Source organism: Canis lupus, chromosome 16 (assembly GCF_011100685.1).
Source record: "Canis lupus familiaris isolate Mischka breed German Shepherd chromosome 16, alternate assembly UU_Cfam_GSD_1.0, whole genome shotgun sequence".
In the NCBI taxonomy this organism is placed as follows: domain Eukaryota; kingdom Metazoa; phylum Chordata; class Mammalia; order Carnivora; family Canidae; genus Canis; species Canis lupus.
Genome location: NC_049237.1, coordinates 45,976,555 through 45,993,881, shown reverse-complemented (window position 1 = coordinate 45,993,881; position 17,327 = coordinate 45,976,555). Strand labels below are relative to the sequence as shown.

The 17,327-nt window shown below is 37.5% G+C and overlaps 1 protein-coding gene across 38 annotated transcripts in view; it reads right to left on the bottom strand.

Moving 5' to 3' along the window:
- Positions 1-5,078: 5,078 nt before the first annotated feature.
- The window catches only part of SORBS2 (sorbin and SH3 domain containing 2), a 214,974-nt gene continuing 202,725 nt past the window's right edge, over positions 5,079-17,327 (bottom strand). For 35 of the 38 annotated variants that reach the window (XM_038560348.1, XM_038560349.1, XM_038560344.1 and 32 more), the window contains 3 exons: positions 13,212-13,261; positions 9,310-9,416; positions 5,079-7,257 (listed from right to left, as the gene is read on the bottom strand). In XM_038560348.1, coding sequence (XP_038416276.1) covers positions 7,196-7,257; positions 9,310-9,416; positions 13,212-13,261 — 219 coding nt within the window. In that variant the 3' untranslated portion in view covers positions 5,079-7,195. The remainder of the gene's footprint in view (positions 7,258-9,309; positions 9,417-13,211; positions 13,262-17,327) is intronic. The other 3 variants (XM_038560343.1, XM_038560361.1, XM_038560368.1) reach the window with 1 other exon arrangement.

The window sequence follows — 17,327 nt, the reverse complement described above, 5'->3', positions numbered from 1 at the left end:
ACCTGGTATTGCCAGATGTAGGGAGAATATAAAAGACCATTAAGCTTCTGGCTCTTGACTCTAACTCTGGATTTTTTAAAAAAGGGGCTTGGCAAAATGAGTTATGGTATGATTCTCCTAAGTAGTATGGGTTCCCCTGGGCAGAGGTTCTGAACCTCAGCACTACAGACACCTTGAGCTGGCTAATTCTTCGTTGTGAGGACAGGCCTACATGTTGAAAGTTTGGCAGCATCCCTGGCCCCTACGCACTGGATGCCAGTAGCAATGCTCCCTGCCCCGAGTTATGACAAAGCACAAATATTTCCATATATTGCCTAACGTCTGCTGGGAGAAGAACAAAATTGTCCTTAGTGAGAAGAACTGTTCTAGTACATTATAAAAATGTTTTAGATCTAACCACCTGGAATATATCTACTTTCAAAATAAATTATCTTTTCTGTCAATGTGAGTTCAAAACCCGTGTGCTTTGCTAACCGCCAGGATGCTTTGGATGTTGTATCCCACCACGCTGCAGTTCACGTGCATGTCAGTTTGATATCTCTCTTCCTTTAGCCACTCCTTAGCTATAAAAATGCCCAACACCTGTGATGGCTTAGGGCAGGGAGATAATAAATATTATTTTCTTTTCCCTCTTCATCTTTTCTTTCCTTTTCATAGTAATTCCTTAGATTGCAATAGATTTTTCTAGCTTACTGGTAATTCTGTAATTCTTGCCTTCTTGGCTTTGAATTAATTACATGTTCAGAAATCCTGGGGATTGACTTTGACTTTTTCTCACTCTTCTTATAAACCTTGGTAATGTCAAATTGACTTGAAAACCTGATTTATTCTTTTCCCCCAGAGTCTTGCTCAGTGTTAAGTGTGGGTTATAAAATGGTATCTTCAGTATGATCCCATTTTTGCCTACATATTTTGTACCACAAATGCGCTAATATGCGTACGCAGAAAACACTCTGGAGGGATATATTCCAAAGTATACTTTTACCCTAACTGGGACTGTTAGTGATTCTTTATTTCTTCTTTTTGCTCATTTATATTTTCTGATTTTTTTTCTATAATAAGCACCTGTTGCTTATGTAATTAAAAAGGAAAAAAAAATGTCTTAAGAAGCCATTCTCAAGCTTCCAGTAAAGTCAGAGCAAGATCTGACACTGGTCTACTGGGGTTGTTAATGGTAACAAGAGTTTTATTTGAAACGGCACTTATTTTTAGAAGACACTGGGGCTACTGAGTCACCCATCATATTTTAGGGGAAAGGATGAAACAAGAAACCCCAAAAGAACAGGTGAAGATTTGCTAGGCAGATTTCTGTCTTGTACTGAAAGTTTTTTGGGTCAAGATATATGTATGTGCATGAGCTCAGATGGAATTTTTCTGAGCTGAGTGGCTGAAATTAGCAGTGAGCTAAGGCTTAGCGAGTCATCCAGTGGAGGATGGCTAGTGCACCCTGGGACTTGGTAGACTGAAAAGATGTCCAGTGAGCACACGGTGTTCCTAGAGCATGCCGGGCAGGTCTGTATCCAAGTGGCTCAACAATACCAAGCACTTCCCAAAGCTCCTACCCGTTGCTGAGCTGGCTTACAAGCCATAAGAACCTCTAGGCCATCATGAATCACAGCTCATGGACAGGCTTATTATGCTCAATTAAAGCATGCCAGTAATCGAAGTTACATCCTTGCTGGTTACTGTGTGTTTTAGAAACCAAAGTTAGCTTTGCTCAGGGAAACACTATTATGCTGGACTGAGCACATACCTCTCCCTCATTATCCTGTGCACAACAAGGTGCTGTTATGGGTGGCTGGCTTCTCCTGATGGCAGAGTTTGTGAGCATGGTGGGGAGGAAGGAGGTAAGCGGATGCAGCGGTTTAACTTTGAGCGCACAGTTTGATCAACAGTGTTTAGCACCATGGTTGGATAATTTAGAAGAAAGAGCACAGGCTTGGGAGATAGACTAACCAGATCCTGACTTTAATTTCCATCACAGATTTTGTATCAACTTCTTGGAGTCTCCACTTCCTCACCTATAAAATGGGCACAACGCGTATTTCCTCTTAGATTTATTTGAGGATAAGTGGAACACATGTAAGTTACCGTGTGGTAATAGAGCAGATGTTCAATATTCCTTCCCCTCTAGTCAGTTTTTCAGGTTTGTTGCTGGCAATTGGCATAGATCAGGGGTTCACAGGCTTTTTCTGTAGAGAGACAGATAGTAAATATTTTAGGTTTTGTGGCCCTAGAGGCAAAATTGAAGATATTACATATTTACATAATAAAGAAAAGACAATTTTCTCCCAATTAATTGATGAAATTCAAAATATAACATATTAGGGTAAAGTTTTTATAATATAGATCCACCAGTGAAAAGGAAGATTCTTTTTCTGGGGAGACAGCATTTCATTTAACTAGGGTTCAAAATTTGTGTTCCCTATCATCAGATTGATAGCCAATGTGTATCTGTACAAGCCATGGGAATAACAAGCCATAAAAAGACAGGTAGGAAGCTGACTTTTGTCCACAGGCCTTAGGTTGCAAATCCCTGGTGTAGACTATTTATTGATAATGCCAATCTCTGCTCATACTCTGACCCAGCCACTCATGATGAGGAAATAATTTGAAACCATAACTGATATATAAACAACCATTAGGAGGCACAATCTGGAAAGGAGGATGAAATGGTTCAATCTTTAAATAAACAGGCTTTTGGAAGCTGAAAGAGTCCTTAGTCTTCTTGATCAAGTCGTCCTCTAAAGAGTATCTCCTTTTGTGGCTGAAATCTGGAAAGCAGTAGGGAGGAATTGTCAGGCCACATAAACTGACCACCTACACAGACAGATCAAGCAAGTGAAAGCTCACGGAAACAGTTACTCAAATAAGTTCTTCTTGCTTTCCATCCAATAAGAAATGGACATGCCTGCTTATAGTGAGAGCATTGCTAAAGAAGGGATTAAAATTTGACGCATAAAACACTAGAAGGTCCTTTACTGCTACTCTTCCACTGACCTGGATGACCAGTTAGCACACAGATGTGAGTCCACAGCAGACAGAGGTGGATAAGCAGGCAGTGCTTTACAGGCCTGGCTGTAGGGGGTTCCCAACACTGAATCCTACTCCACCTACAGGGGGTGTTGGGGGGGGCTTCAGTAGCATAAATGAGATGCCTTAAGTAATTTCTGGTATATGTCAGTGAGTGTGTATTGGCATAAAATCAAGTAAAAATGCTTTACTAAGGATTAAACAATTCTAAAGAAAAAAAAATCAATATTCTATCCAGAATCCTGACCTCCACATTGAGAAAGCATGGCAAGCAGGTCACACTGTGGCTTCAGCTGTTCTGGACCTCACAGCAGTACCTGAGTGGCTATGACGGAAGCCTGGGAAAACCACAAAGGTATTTAGGGGTTCCTGAGCACAGGGCTTTGATAAAGCTGCTGGGGCAGCTCAGCAGATTTTACAGGGAAACACAAATGATTAATTCTCAAGTAGTAAGAGGTAATCTAGATTTTGATGCACATGTTTTTAAAATTCCAGATTTGTCTTTTTAGAATGTTGATCATTTGGCAAGAGATTCACTTGAGGAGAGCAATGGGAAACAACCTGAGTACATAAACAAGCATTGCAATCTTATCAGATTCAGGTTTACCTATTAAATTGCCCATAAATGCTTTGATGGAAACTGGTACAAAAGAATATTCTTGGGCATATTCTTCACACAAAGGGAACACATTTTAGTGAAAAGCTAATATACAGTGGAAATAGAAGGGATCAAAGTGGGCATTAAGGTGAAGCAACATGGCAAAACACCTCTGATAACTGAATTGCCAACAGATGGGGCATCTGGGTGACTCAGTGGTTGAGCGTCCGCCTTCGCCTCAGGTTGTGATCCTAGGGCCTGGGATCGAGTCCTACATCAGGGTCCTGCAGGGAGCCTGCTTCTCCCTCTGCCTGTGTCTCTGCCTCTCTCTCTGTGTCTCTCATGAATAAATAAGTAAAACTTTTAAAAAAATGAATTGGGAATGAAGTGGTGTCTGTGTATGTTTATATATATATATTTATATATAATTTATATAATATTTATATAAATATATAATAATATATAATAGTTTATATATTTATATAATATAATTTATATAATATTTATAAATATATATATAAATATATACATATAGTGGGATATTACTCAGCTATCAAAAAGAATGAGATATTGCCATTTGCAATGATGGAACTTGAGGGTATTATGCTAAGAGAATTAAGTCAGTCAGAGAAAGACAAATACCATATGATTTCAGTCATGTGGAATTTAAGAAACAAAACAGATGGACATAGGGGAAGGGAAAGGAAAAAATAAGATAAAAACAGGTAAGGAGGCAAACCATAAGATACGCTGAACTCTAGGGAACAAACTGAGGGTCGCTGGATGGGAGGGAGGTAGGGGACGGGGTAACTGGGTGGTAGGCATTAAGAAGGGTGCGTGATGTAATGAGCATTGGGTGTTATATGCAACTAATGAATCACTAAATTCTACCCCTGAAACTAATAACATTCTATATGTTAACTAAATTGAATTTAAATAAAACATTTTTTAAAAAGGAAAAAAAACCAAAAAAACAAAAGAAGAAAGGATCAAAGTAGGAAAGCTAGCTACTTACTATTTATGTGAGAGAAAAGCACTTAATTTGAAGTCCACTAAAAGCTTGTGGGTATTACCAGAGATTGCCATGCTGGTGGTGATAAAGCTTTTTAGGGCAAGATTTTTAAAATTTAAAGTAGTCGAATTGAGAAAGTGCTTACCACTTCTTGTAATTAACTTCTGTTTGGAAAAATAGCTGTTTTGGAGGCATAAATATTTTTAAACGTATTGTTTTAGCTGAGTAGTAATTTTCAGCCAGAGAGTAGTTAGCAAATGAGCTTTAGGGGCCGGTTTAAAGAATATTTCTTCTCTGAGCTGAGGCATATATATCTTTTCTCCATTTGCGTATCAAGAGAACATAGAACAAATGCATTTTCTCTTGGCTTATCGAAGAAATTGGGATAAACAACACAATTTTCTTAAGGAAAAATTTCAAAAAGAAATACTGACATATACTTCCAAGCAAAATTTATTAGATGTCTATTCAAGAAAAACACAATGACCTTCGCTTGTAAGAATTCAAAGTCGATGACCTGAAAGCCAGGTATGAATATTTTTCCTTTTAAAATCAGATACAGAGAGTAGAAACAGTAATTTTTCTTAAATATGACAGGCAACAGATATTGAAATCTTTTCTCATAAATGGCATCAAAGATAATTATTCATTTATCAGCAAAGCTGCATGCAGTTGACTTAATTTCAAATCCAAAGCCTTTAAAATATAAAGCTGGTTGTGAACTTGACAGTTATCAAGGTAGGCTACTCAAAGATGTTTCTTTACCTTCTTACTAATGAAACTCCTCTGTAATCAGTACATTTCAGTTTGGCTGCTAAGATCTTTTAAATTCATAAATTTTTGCATAAATGCTCTTATAGAATCACACAATCAAGGCGTGCTTGTGATCTGTGAGATAGGTAACGGATAATCTGTTGAAAAGTGTGTTAGCTTAGTTTAAAGTGAAAGATAGAGACCAAATTAGGAAATTCCCATTTTCTCGACAACTAAATAGTCTGTACAAAAAAAAAGCAAACATATGTACAAAATTCTAGAGTCTACGTACATTGTGAAAAGATCAATCACTGTCCACAGAAGAAATGCCATAAAAAGTTTTATCTATAAGGTGCTCAAGATCCAAATATGAATAGTTCTTATGCAAAGTCATAAGAAATACAAAGCTAGTTCTCAAGGTATGTGTAATTCAGGCACTGGTAGCGACATTAAATCTTTCAGGTCCCAAAGCCATTTTGTAAATTCCTACTTCAGGGCGGAAAATATAACCTGAATGATTTAACATTACTTCTAAAGAGTGCCTCATGTATTCCGAGGAAATATTTCACACACACCAGGAAAATCAGGCTCAACATATTCCTGTCCTCAAACGTAGCCAGGATTCTGAGTTCCATAGAAGAAAAATAACTATCATAGTAAAAATAATTGTATTGATCATAATCCTTGCTAAAACCAGCCCTACTGCTTGTGATGCATCTGAAGTACTCTATTTCTAGAAAATAATGTGTGGGATTCCTTTCCATCTCCATAAAACGTACAACACACCATATGGATTGTCTGTTCTCATACAATCTCACATGTATATGCGTGCACACAGTGAAAGATTACCTATGAATATTGCTTACAGATACTTTCAAGTGTCTACGTTAGAATAATTCTTTGCACCTCTCACTAACACTGCTTTCATTAAAATTTTACCAGATAAATAAAACACTAAGGGCTCATTGTTCATGATGCTGATTATTACATTTTAATATAAAATAGCAATGCAACTTTACAACACAATAGGTTTTTTGTTTTGTTTTGTTTTTTTGTAGCCTAGCTAAACTTCTTAAATTCTCATGATTATTACCAAAGGCTCTTATTCACTTACGGTTTGCACTTCTAAAAAGTACAGAGGAAAAAAAAAACGGCAGGAAAAGGCTCCTATTTGAGAACTCACATTCAATCAACAAAATCACACTCATCCGAATTACCTTTCCTACTCTTGCTTTAGATTTTGTAATCACTGTGCGTATTACAATATATAAGTGCAGGCAAACGATATAGCCGAAGTACAGTTTTCATGTCGTGTAAACCAGGACACTAGGCAAACTCGTGAAAGGAAAATATACTGCCAAGCTAAGAAAGTGAAAATGCAAATCACAGCATGTAGTGATAAACAATCTCTGGTTGCCTGAGGGGAGGACTTCTTTCAAAGTGGACTAGAAAGATCCTTGAGACATTCCCTTTTTTTTTAAAAATTTGCCTCAAATACTTAACCCTTTCTAATGATAATGATTTTTCTTTCTGATCTCGCATATTGACTTTCCAAAGTTTAGAGCAGAAATTGGGATGATGCCCTTTCACGCAGAAGCAAGTCTGCCAGCCTCCCAGGACTCAGCAGCTGGTGGTCCTTTTGCTGGTGGCTCGGCGGCAGGTAGAGATGGTGACGGTGGGGGACTTCTGCTGGAAACTGGAAGGCAGGACGGGCCTGGGAGGGAGGCCCCAGGGGAGCTTTCAGGCAGGGTTATGCAGATGTGGTGCTGAAAGGCGGCAGAAAAAGGAGGGAGAGTGATTCACAGCCTCTTGACATAGTTACCGGGAAAAGTACCAAAGAATTTGGTTCTTCTTGACGTTCCTGAAAATAGAAGCAATAAGTGAGATGAACAACGATGAAATATCAGTTTCTATATGAGGCCTTGAAAATGCTTCGCCTTCAAGCCTTTACTAAGAAAGTAAGCCCTGCGGGGTTTGGGAAAGGAAGAAAACTCACTTTAGGACCATAGGAAGACCAAGTGAGCAGTTTTACGGGGACACCCTGATGCCTCGGTTGCCTCTCAAGCTCATACACCGCACTCCCATCACACAACCAGGCTAAACAGAGGGGCTCAGCCTCTCCGCCTGAAGGGAAAGACCATCCTGCTGGAGGAGCTGGGTTTTTAACGTAATGATATTAAGTGTCATGATGCTCCATCACCATGGGTGCTAGACAAGAGTGAGGAGTGGAAAAACACTTGGGAAGTGACGTTCTCAAGTTTAAGCTAAATAAAGTCCAGGCTGGCGGTGTCATGGGATGGATTAGAAGAGCACAACACGAGGCTGGGTTTGGTGAGCAAGGGGTCTTTCACCCCTCTTCAACAGGGTGCAACGCTGATGGCATTATTGGGGACACTGTCACTATCCAGTTTTATTATGTCATGGAAGATCACGCTGAACGTTCCTTCATTCATTCACAGTCAGCACTGCCCGAGTCCTTGATAAAATATAAAAATTTACAAAATCACTAAAGAAAAAAAAAAGGCCAAGAACTATTTGTGGAGAGGGGTTCATCAACAAGTATGCTTTTTAACAGAGGTGTGAAACCAAAGGCACAAGTGGCCACCATCATGATTACCTTTGGTCTCAGATAACACAACTCCTTTGAAACTTTTAATAAAGGTTGGTGCACTGAATTCTTCCCAAGGATTTCCAGCTCAGATAGTGAGAGGACAGTTCCAGTTCTCATTTATGTTCTGGAACTTACTGTCTTGGTTTGATCGATTTTTCTTTTTTCCTGTGTAGGTTAGCCATTTACTATTCTTCTAAAAAGGGGAGTTAATGTGAACAGAAGCAGAGGCTTGTGGCTGCAAATGTGTGACCTCTGTTCTTGTATTATTTTCCTCCCTGATTGTCTAGAGAAAGCCTTCATGCTTTCCTGTCTTGTCTCCTCTGTGCTCCTGTGCCTTTATTTTTTTGTTACCTCTTTCTTGTGTGTACCATTGTATAATGCTCTTGTCTACAAATGTTTTCTCAGAAGAGCTCTAGTCTTCTTAAAAAAAAAAAGATTTATTTATTTATTTGGAAAGAGAGAGAGAAGTGGGGGGAGAGACAGTATGTGCACAAGTAGGGGGAAGGGGAGAGAGAGAGGGAGAGAGGGAGAGAATCTCAAGCAAAGTCCCCAGTGAGCATGGAGCCCAATGTGGGGCTTGATCTCATGACCTAGTGGAAATCAAGAGTCAGCCGCTCAACTAACTGAGCCACCCAGGTGCCCCTCTAATTTTCTCTTAAGCTGGTAAGAATGGGATTATCTGTTAAGTGGGAAGAATGAAACTTGTCTCTTTTAACAAAAATTAAAATGAAGGTGAATTATTGAACTTTCAAGGGTCTTTAACATCAGACCTAATGAGCAGATGAATTGCTGACTTCATCTTATGTTCTCCAATTAGATCCTCACTGCTGACAGCTAACATTGCCCACTGAACAGTGTTAATATTTCTTATCTAGGAAGCATTGTGGTTATGGTTCTTAGATCTCCATCTTTCCTGGTTGGTGGTACTCAAAGAAAATTTTTTCTCTCAGTTGAATTGGAGATAAAACTAGCAGAAAATCACATATACCTGAAGCGGTAAATAATAAACCATATTTAAATGCAGTGCTGGGGTGCCTTGGTGGCTCAGTTGGTTAGGTGTCCGATTCTTGATCTCAGCTCAGGTCTTGATCTCAGGGTTATGAGTTCAAGCCCTGTGTTGGGCTCCATGCCCAATGTAAGAAAACATGCAAGGTAATGTTGCCTTGGGATTACATAGTGCATACGTAATGCGTGAAAGATCAGAGGCATCATGAAATCAAAGAAAGCTTAACTATCACCAGTGAGCAAACACAAACAAATTATAAAATGGTCAAAGGCGTCTGAAAAGAAGTGTCTACATACCCACAAACCATCCATCGTCACACTTCTCCATCACATCAATGACATCACTTTCTCTGAGCTCCAGCTCATCTTCATTCCTAGGAGTATAGTTATACAGAGCCTGAAACCTTAAACAGGACAAATGGATGTGTTTAAAGACAAATCTTTACACCCTTGTGAAACTATAGAAGATTGTACATCGTCATTTTACTTTTAACATTCCTATTCTTATTAACATGTGAAATTAGATAGTGTAAGTCTTTGGCAAACATGTAAAGTAAATAGAAATATTTGGATTTGCGTGGGACTTAGACCACTCTGTAGCATTTCAAAACTACAGTGAGGGATATTTGTCGAAGATTATAATATGCACAAGTTGGATTAAAACATTTTGACATTTATAAATCGGACCTGTATTCCAATTGTCTAGTCATAGATATCACAAGGACATTAAATAATAGTGCAGAATATAAAAGAAGTGATGTGTGCATTATTCAGTGATGTAAAAACAAGAGAGGATTATTGTTTTAGTTGGCTATAATCAAAAGCAAATAACTGCAATTTCCAAGTTGAATTTTCAAGTGGTTCTAAACGGAGATGTACAACCTATTGCAGACATGTCCCCATATGGAGCAATTCTAAATTGCTATGTGGGGTTTACTTTAAAAGAAAAGGTTATTTTTTTCACCAAAAGGAATTCTTTAAAGCAGTTTAGTTTCGTAGTTTGAATCAGTGTGTTGTAAGGATTTAGAATTTGAAAATCTGATGTAATGCCCCTATGAAGTCAAGCAGATATATTCTGTGCTCAGCGATCACTGAGTCAGTATCAAACAGTAGATTATGGATATGTTTCTTTTTAAAATGGGTCCTGGAACAATTGTGTTTGATGTTGAAACATTTCCTTGAAATAATTTTATATAAAAAAGAAGTACTGAGAGGACACTACCACTTTCCTTTCTCTGCCTGAATTAGGAATTTCTCTGCCTAATTCCTTGAAATAATTTTATATAAAAAAGAATTACTGGTAGGACGCTACCACTTTCCTTTCTCTGTCTGAATTCTCTGCCTGAATGCAAGCCTTTATTTTGCTAACATTGATCAGTTAAATTAAATTTGCAGTAATAAAATAGTATGTATTTTAAGGCATATTAACATGGATTGGCATTTTGGAAAATGAAAGCACAAATTCTAGCAGCTGAGCAGTTCATGAAATATTTGATACACAGAAAACTTCATATTACTAGGAAAATACTACCAGTATCTTGAGGGGGATTTAAAAAAAATTCAGTGAATTTGTTTTTGCTGTCTCTTATAATAGTTATGTAATTCTGCCAATATAGATAATTAGAACCACATTTCAGGGCACTTTGGATTTTTAAAGTCAAGTTTAGAAAGCAGATAATACTGAATAATGTTGGAACAAGAATGATTTATTTCTAATTACTTCATTCAGTCAGAAAATCACATTTTAGTGGAACAAAACTTTCCTATCATTTGAACTCAAACATGTCATAAATCAGGGACATGGCTCCATTGAAAAAGTCCAAGGACTTTTTCAGATTGGCGGACCCAGATGAAATCGGCTTCTGGCAGGGGTAGCAGGTGGTGGTAGTTGTCTGGGAAAATGCTGGTAAGATGTGGTGCCTAACCTCATCTCCCAGAATACATTGTTTGACCTGGTTGGTACCAAACCCTAGAATCCCAACATTAGAGATTTCTTTCCCAGTTAATATTTTGTCCTAGAAAATCTTTTCTGCCACTTGTACTTTTGAAATTGGGCGTCTGATGTCTTCTGTTGAGAAAGGGCAGAGAAAGGTAGCCAGGATCCCAGAGTAGTGGTAAAACAAAAACAAAAACAAAAACAAAAAACATTTCTCAATTTGGATGTTTGCACGGGGCCAGCCTTGATTGGAGTAGACAAATTATTTTGTTGGTTGCTTTTAGGATTTGATTTTGAGGCTGCTTAGTTGAAGGGATGGTATTTTTGTATATTTATTTGGGGAAAGTTGATTTCCCTTTTTCAATTTCATGTTTGAGGGAGACAGTCCTTCCTGGGCTGCTATTTCAATGGGTACACACTGAAGCTCTCACTTTGGGGAACACCGATTCTCTGAGCTTCTCAGGCTTCAGCCTTCCTTTCCTCAGGAACCTGGCCAACCCCATATGGAGAAAGGCCTATTTAAGGCCACCAAACCCCAGCTGCTTGAACAATCTCAAGGTCCCAAGAGCTAAGAAAAAACAAAATTGGCACAAACTCCTACTTCACTTTGGTATGATAAAAGCCAGGGTGCTTGTCAAAATTTACTTACCATTCGGGTTTAATTAGGCCGCACACACAAAAAAAATTGGGAGTTTCATGGAAACATAAACAAACTTTCCGGAAACCACCCTGACTCTGTTGGCTTTCAAAATCAGTGTTGCATGACAGGAAATGCAGCCGAATTACAATTAAAATGTTGTTTTGAAAGATGTGTTGGTGAGATGAATGATGGTGGTGGGATCAGGAGATGCTTCAGAAAGAAATTTATCTTTTAAATAAGAAATGTTCAGCCAAGCTTGAAGCTTTCTCTATAAATTGCAACTTTTCCTATAACATATTTTTTAATCCTGAGTTGCAGCAACATTATAACATGATGTTCCCATTTGCACTCCAATCTAGTTTTTAAATGAAAGAGGTTAAGTGACACCCCATATTCCCCCTCATTGGGGTTGTAAGCAAATATAAATTTAGTACAGAATGCTTTCTAATGTCCATAGCAGGACCTTGAAAATGTGCCTTTTCCCACCTGCGAGCAACGTGGTTTCATAAACACCCAAATGACCACGAGTGGAAGTATTAACTTTATAGGACATGAAACAGTATAACGTAATGTTACCTATTAATTCATAAGCTCCTCAAAAGCTGCTAACTACGATGTGTTGATTATACAATAGACCTAAACAGGCCTGGAATTTAATTTTTGTGCCTTGTTCCTAATCATTTGCTTACATGAGAAAACCAGCCCAAACTTTAGAATTATAAGTCTTATTTGATTTTTTTTTCAATTGAATGAAACTTTAAGTGATTCTTACATCCACCTTGTTCTTTTCATAGTCTTTTGCCTCAGGAGGAAACCTTGCTGGTTATACTGGGTGAGAGGTGAGAGATGGTTTCTGAAGAGCATGTTTTTAGCTCAGGGCTGGGTCTGTGAGAAGTGAGGAGGGGGCCCTGGGTAGGAAGGGGCCAGGCCACCCTCTTGACTTACAGCCTGGGCAGTGGGCAGCAGCGAATAGAGAGCCTCTCAACCTCCCTCTGTCATGGGCAAAATGGAGCAGGAAAGGACACACACACACACACACACACAAAAGAGAATCTTAAACACAATGTGGGACATCTTCAATTTGAGTTGACTTATCCATCAGAAAGGAGAGGGAATTTGAGAGGTTGGAAAAGGCATTTAACTGAATGCCAGTGAATGTTTTAACACACTGCCATTTCCAAAGGTCCTTGTAGGAATGTCACTCTGGAATTATGCTATTACCTTATCACTTCTGGTCTACTGTTACATTCTTCTGGTCTTTGAATATGTGTAAGAACTATGTTAGGACATTTCTGGGTCTTTAAAGCTGTGGTTACTAGAATTTGCATGGTGATCAGGACAGGGAGGGAGGCAGATTCATACATCCTGGGCATCAGGAGCATGGGAAGGTCTTTCTAACATGTAAATCAGTCTTCTACGAAAAGCCATGGATTTTTAAAATGAACTTCTCTCCGTTATGAGAGATGGAGACTTTTGTAATTTCTCTTCTATCAAAGAGCCTCACGTTAGTTACTTTGTTCTGTTTCACTTGCAGAGTTGCACAGGCCTCTGTTTTGGGACCTCAATGGTCTCTTTTGTGGGTCAAGGTTAGTCTGGGACTTAGAAGATAAGAAGAATACTTACGGTTCCCCCCCACCTTGAATGTTTTCATGAGTGAACACAGGACGCTGTGGCTGAAATGAAATGATTTTCAATGTAATCAGTGTTTAAACTGGTACTAAGTAAAAGATAATTTGGATAATGGCATGGTATTTTCTTGACATTTAATATTTCCTGTTGTAAAAAACCAAGAGGAAGGAAAAAAAACCAAATAAAGGGTTTCTGCAGGATTAATAATTCAAATATTTTGAAGGGTGCTTTACATTAAACCAAAATAACCAAGGTTCAAATATTTTGAATATATCTACAGTCTAGTCTGCTCAAGCATTAAGGAAAAGTCAGGGTTTAGTCCCATTGATTTTTCAAAGGCCAGGAATATGGCAAGAACATAGACACCAAACCACTAGAATGGGAAGTCTGGACACCTTCATACAACCTTATTTTTCAGCGTTTTCTCAAACAAGCAGAAAATAAGCCACATGTATTCTAACAGCAAAGTATCCACAGTCATTCTACTTTTCCTTCACAGACAACATTTTCACATACAGTACGGATGAAAATATAGATAGGCAGACATCCCATGCTACATTTGAATTAACACTCTCTGTTCTCCATGTGGAGAAAACACATGCATTTTCAAAAAGAGAAAACAGAGAACTTGAAATAGGATGTAACAAACAATATCCAGGTAACATGTAACATTTTACCTTAGAAGAGAAATATTGGTAGAAATTCCCAGTGCACTGAACTCTCAAAAGAGTTTCTTTTCTTTTTAAACTAAGCATCAAGACCAGTATCTGTAATAGATACTTATAATATTGGAAATGACAAACCTTAGCATCCCATATATCCACATAAATATTGCAATGAATGAAAGTTAACATGTTTGTTGAATATGTAAAGTCAACATCTTTTATACTGGCTACCCAAGTGTTACTATTTCAGGAAAAGAAAAACATTACAATTCATTCACAACACATTTCAAAAGCATCCTCTTCTGAACGATGGCTGTGTGGTGAAATGAGATATAAGAGTTTGCATGGCAATTATAAAAGTGACTTCTTGATGACTACTGAATTAGTTAGGAGATCCATGTCCTTGGGTATCTGGGCCAATTCCTAGGTCCCAGAATTATGAATGGATTACTGACAGATTTACCGCAAATTGTCCTTAGAAATCCCCTTGGTCCAAGAATGGATGGGGAAATCTGGGGTTCCTTTTAGTCTGAGTCTGTAATTTGCTCTCCTTCTTACATTCTTTATTTGCTACCTTCCCATCTAAGCCATCTATCTAGCATAAGACTAAGTTCTTACATTACTAAAACTTGAAGCATTCAATCTATTAATTGGAAGTGTTTACTAACTATTAGAAATTTCACTCAACAGTCTGAATGTGGAATATATAAACTTAAGACTCAAGAGTGGATAAAAATTATTGGACACATGCATGACTTCAGAGTACAAGGCTTCTACAAGTCAATATAAAGTTATCAACAATGAATCTGTCATTAAATTTATAAAGTATACTATTTTAAGAATTATGAAGACTAAGCCATTTTCCAGCCATGTTAAGCCATTTAATTCAATATAAATATATTGAATAATTCTATAATTATTTTATATAAATAATAAATATATGCAAAATAAACACAAGTTATCCATAAGCCTGTAATCTATTAAAGTTCTTCAAATTCTCATCCAATCATGTATATATACTGTTTATGCAGAAATAAGATATGCATATATCAACTGCTATTAATATTTTATAATAATTTTCCAGCTTTCTTTTCTCAGTCTTCTTTTTCATTTTAAATCACTGCAGAATAATGTTCCCTCACTTATGTGTAGATATATTTTTTTGGTTTTCTTAACCATTTCTTTTTTGCTTTTGAAGTGAAGGTTGGTCTAGCCTTTTTTTCATTATCACGAGCAACAGTGCTATAAATATTTTTATACAAAGAGTTATTTCCTGGCTTTGGACCATTCTTTAGAACACATTTCCAGGAGTAAAATTTCTGGCCAAAGATTATACATTCAAACCACATGATATTGAAAGTGCTCGTATTAGTCACTCAAAAAAAATATAAAAATGTAATTAAAAAATGGAAAATGCTGTATTTCAAAGCACAGCTGCTTTAGTCTCACAGAAATATCATAGCACCATTTACAGTGCATAGCAAAGTTATAAATAAGAAAATATTTTCTGATGATCAGTTCTTAAATTCAGAGAAAAAATGTTTTGTAAAACTTATTTAGTTGTGCTCTTTCTACATGTTTCAGTCATTCTAGTATTTTTAAGTGGTGTAAAAGTTTTACTTTTTCATCATAGCATCCAGTGCTTGGTACAACTGGTTGGTCTAACTTCACTGCTCTCTTATGTTAAAATGTGAACATGACTTTAAAAATCAGAGTGTTCATTGAGATAAAATAATCTACTTTTGAAGTCCATATAGAACCTTTCCTTTGTCATCATCCCAATTCTATTACTTTAATTACTTTAATTTGACTAGCATCATAAGTTACTGAAGTGGATCATTCCTTTGACAATTATGAACGTTGGGCTGTTGCCAGAAGTCTGTGGCTCCATTAATCCCACAGGTGTCTACGACTCAAGGACTCATGTTCCTGGGTGTGCCAGCCAGCTATGTCCTTGTTTTTACCAATCCTTCCCAATATGTCTTTTCTTTTCCTTGATAGCCTTTAAGAGAACCCCCATTCCCACCCCTTCTCTGACTTACCAGGTCTCTATACTGTTCACATACTCAGGCCAAGATTTACCACAGCCTTTATGAGCACTATTATCATGGTGGCTTTTAGAACTTTTCTAAGGTTACCTTAAAACAGGAATCATCTCCATGTGAATTTGGATAGTTAGGAACCAGTTTTGAGGAAAGTTGACTAGTTATAGTATTTGAATTAATTTATTTAGAGGTATTTGGTCAATAGATGAAAAAGTAGCTATTATAAACAGCTATTTATAAGGGCACATTTGGTGTTGGCATGGACAATGTAATCTGGGATTTGCAACTCAGCTTCATTATCTCTAGAATCAAGGCATTGGACAAGACAGTGATTAGAATCTTGTCCCCTTACCAAAAAAAAAAAAAAAAAAAAATCTTGTCCCCTTCAGGAAACCCATGGAGGAATCCACATTTCCACAGGTACATCTCTCCTGTTATGTATAGATGCCATCATCAACCTTCCCCTTACTTCTCAGAGAGCTGAGACAGCTGACACTTAATAGTTAATTCTCAAATATCTCAGTCATGTAAAAACAATCATAGTAACAATTCAGCTTCATTTTTCAGATCAGTAAGCCAAAACTCACAGATTATTTCTTAGTATCACAAATAAGTAAAAAGAGGAAAGAGAATGATGATTTTGACTGGCACTCTCTATTGCATAGAAGATTACTATGATGGAACAGATGGCCTAAGTTGATTAAAATCAGCATCTTTATTTTGTCCTTTACGCAAGTATTTATGTTCTGTATGGATACTCAAGGAAATCATCTTAGGAGACTATCTTTTGCCTTTCTCCCTCCAAGTGTTACAAGTTAAAAAGGGTACAAATGCTGAGGAAAAGATCTGTACTGTATCTGCACTCTATTGCCACCGAATGGTGAGTAGTGGCACCAACATGCTAAAAGTTGTTGATGCCTTTGGACAGCTCTCACTAACTTCCTTCAGCCTGGATTCATGTTGAAAGGATATTTTAAAGACCACAGAATGTGGTGGAATAGATATTCATCTGTTTTTCTGACGATGTACTTCCCTTCCTACATTTTAAAGTCTTGAGAAAGGATCACTTTTTAGCCACCCGTATTTTTGGTCTGCGATTATTTCTATTTTAACTCTTATCATCTTTGTGATCAATGCAGGATATACATTTGTGACATTCAGAGAGTCTTACATGTATTAAGAATACAATAAAAATTAGGAAACCTAATGAAACATCATGTTGTTTTCATGGAATCCTAGATATTTAACTTTTTTCCATTGGGAAGGTAGCAATCCTCCCCCCACCCCCCGTCCGGTTGAGTGTTGCAATTTTTAAAGGTTATCAAGAGTGGATACAAATGAGACAAGTTTCAACCCACGCTAATATTCAAAGCCAGATCCAACTCACTGCTCCTAAGGGA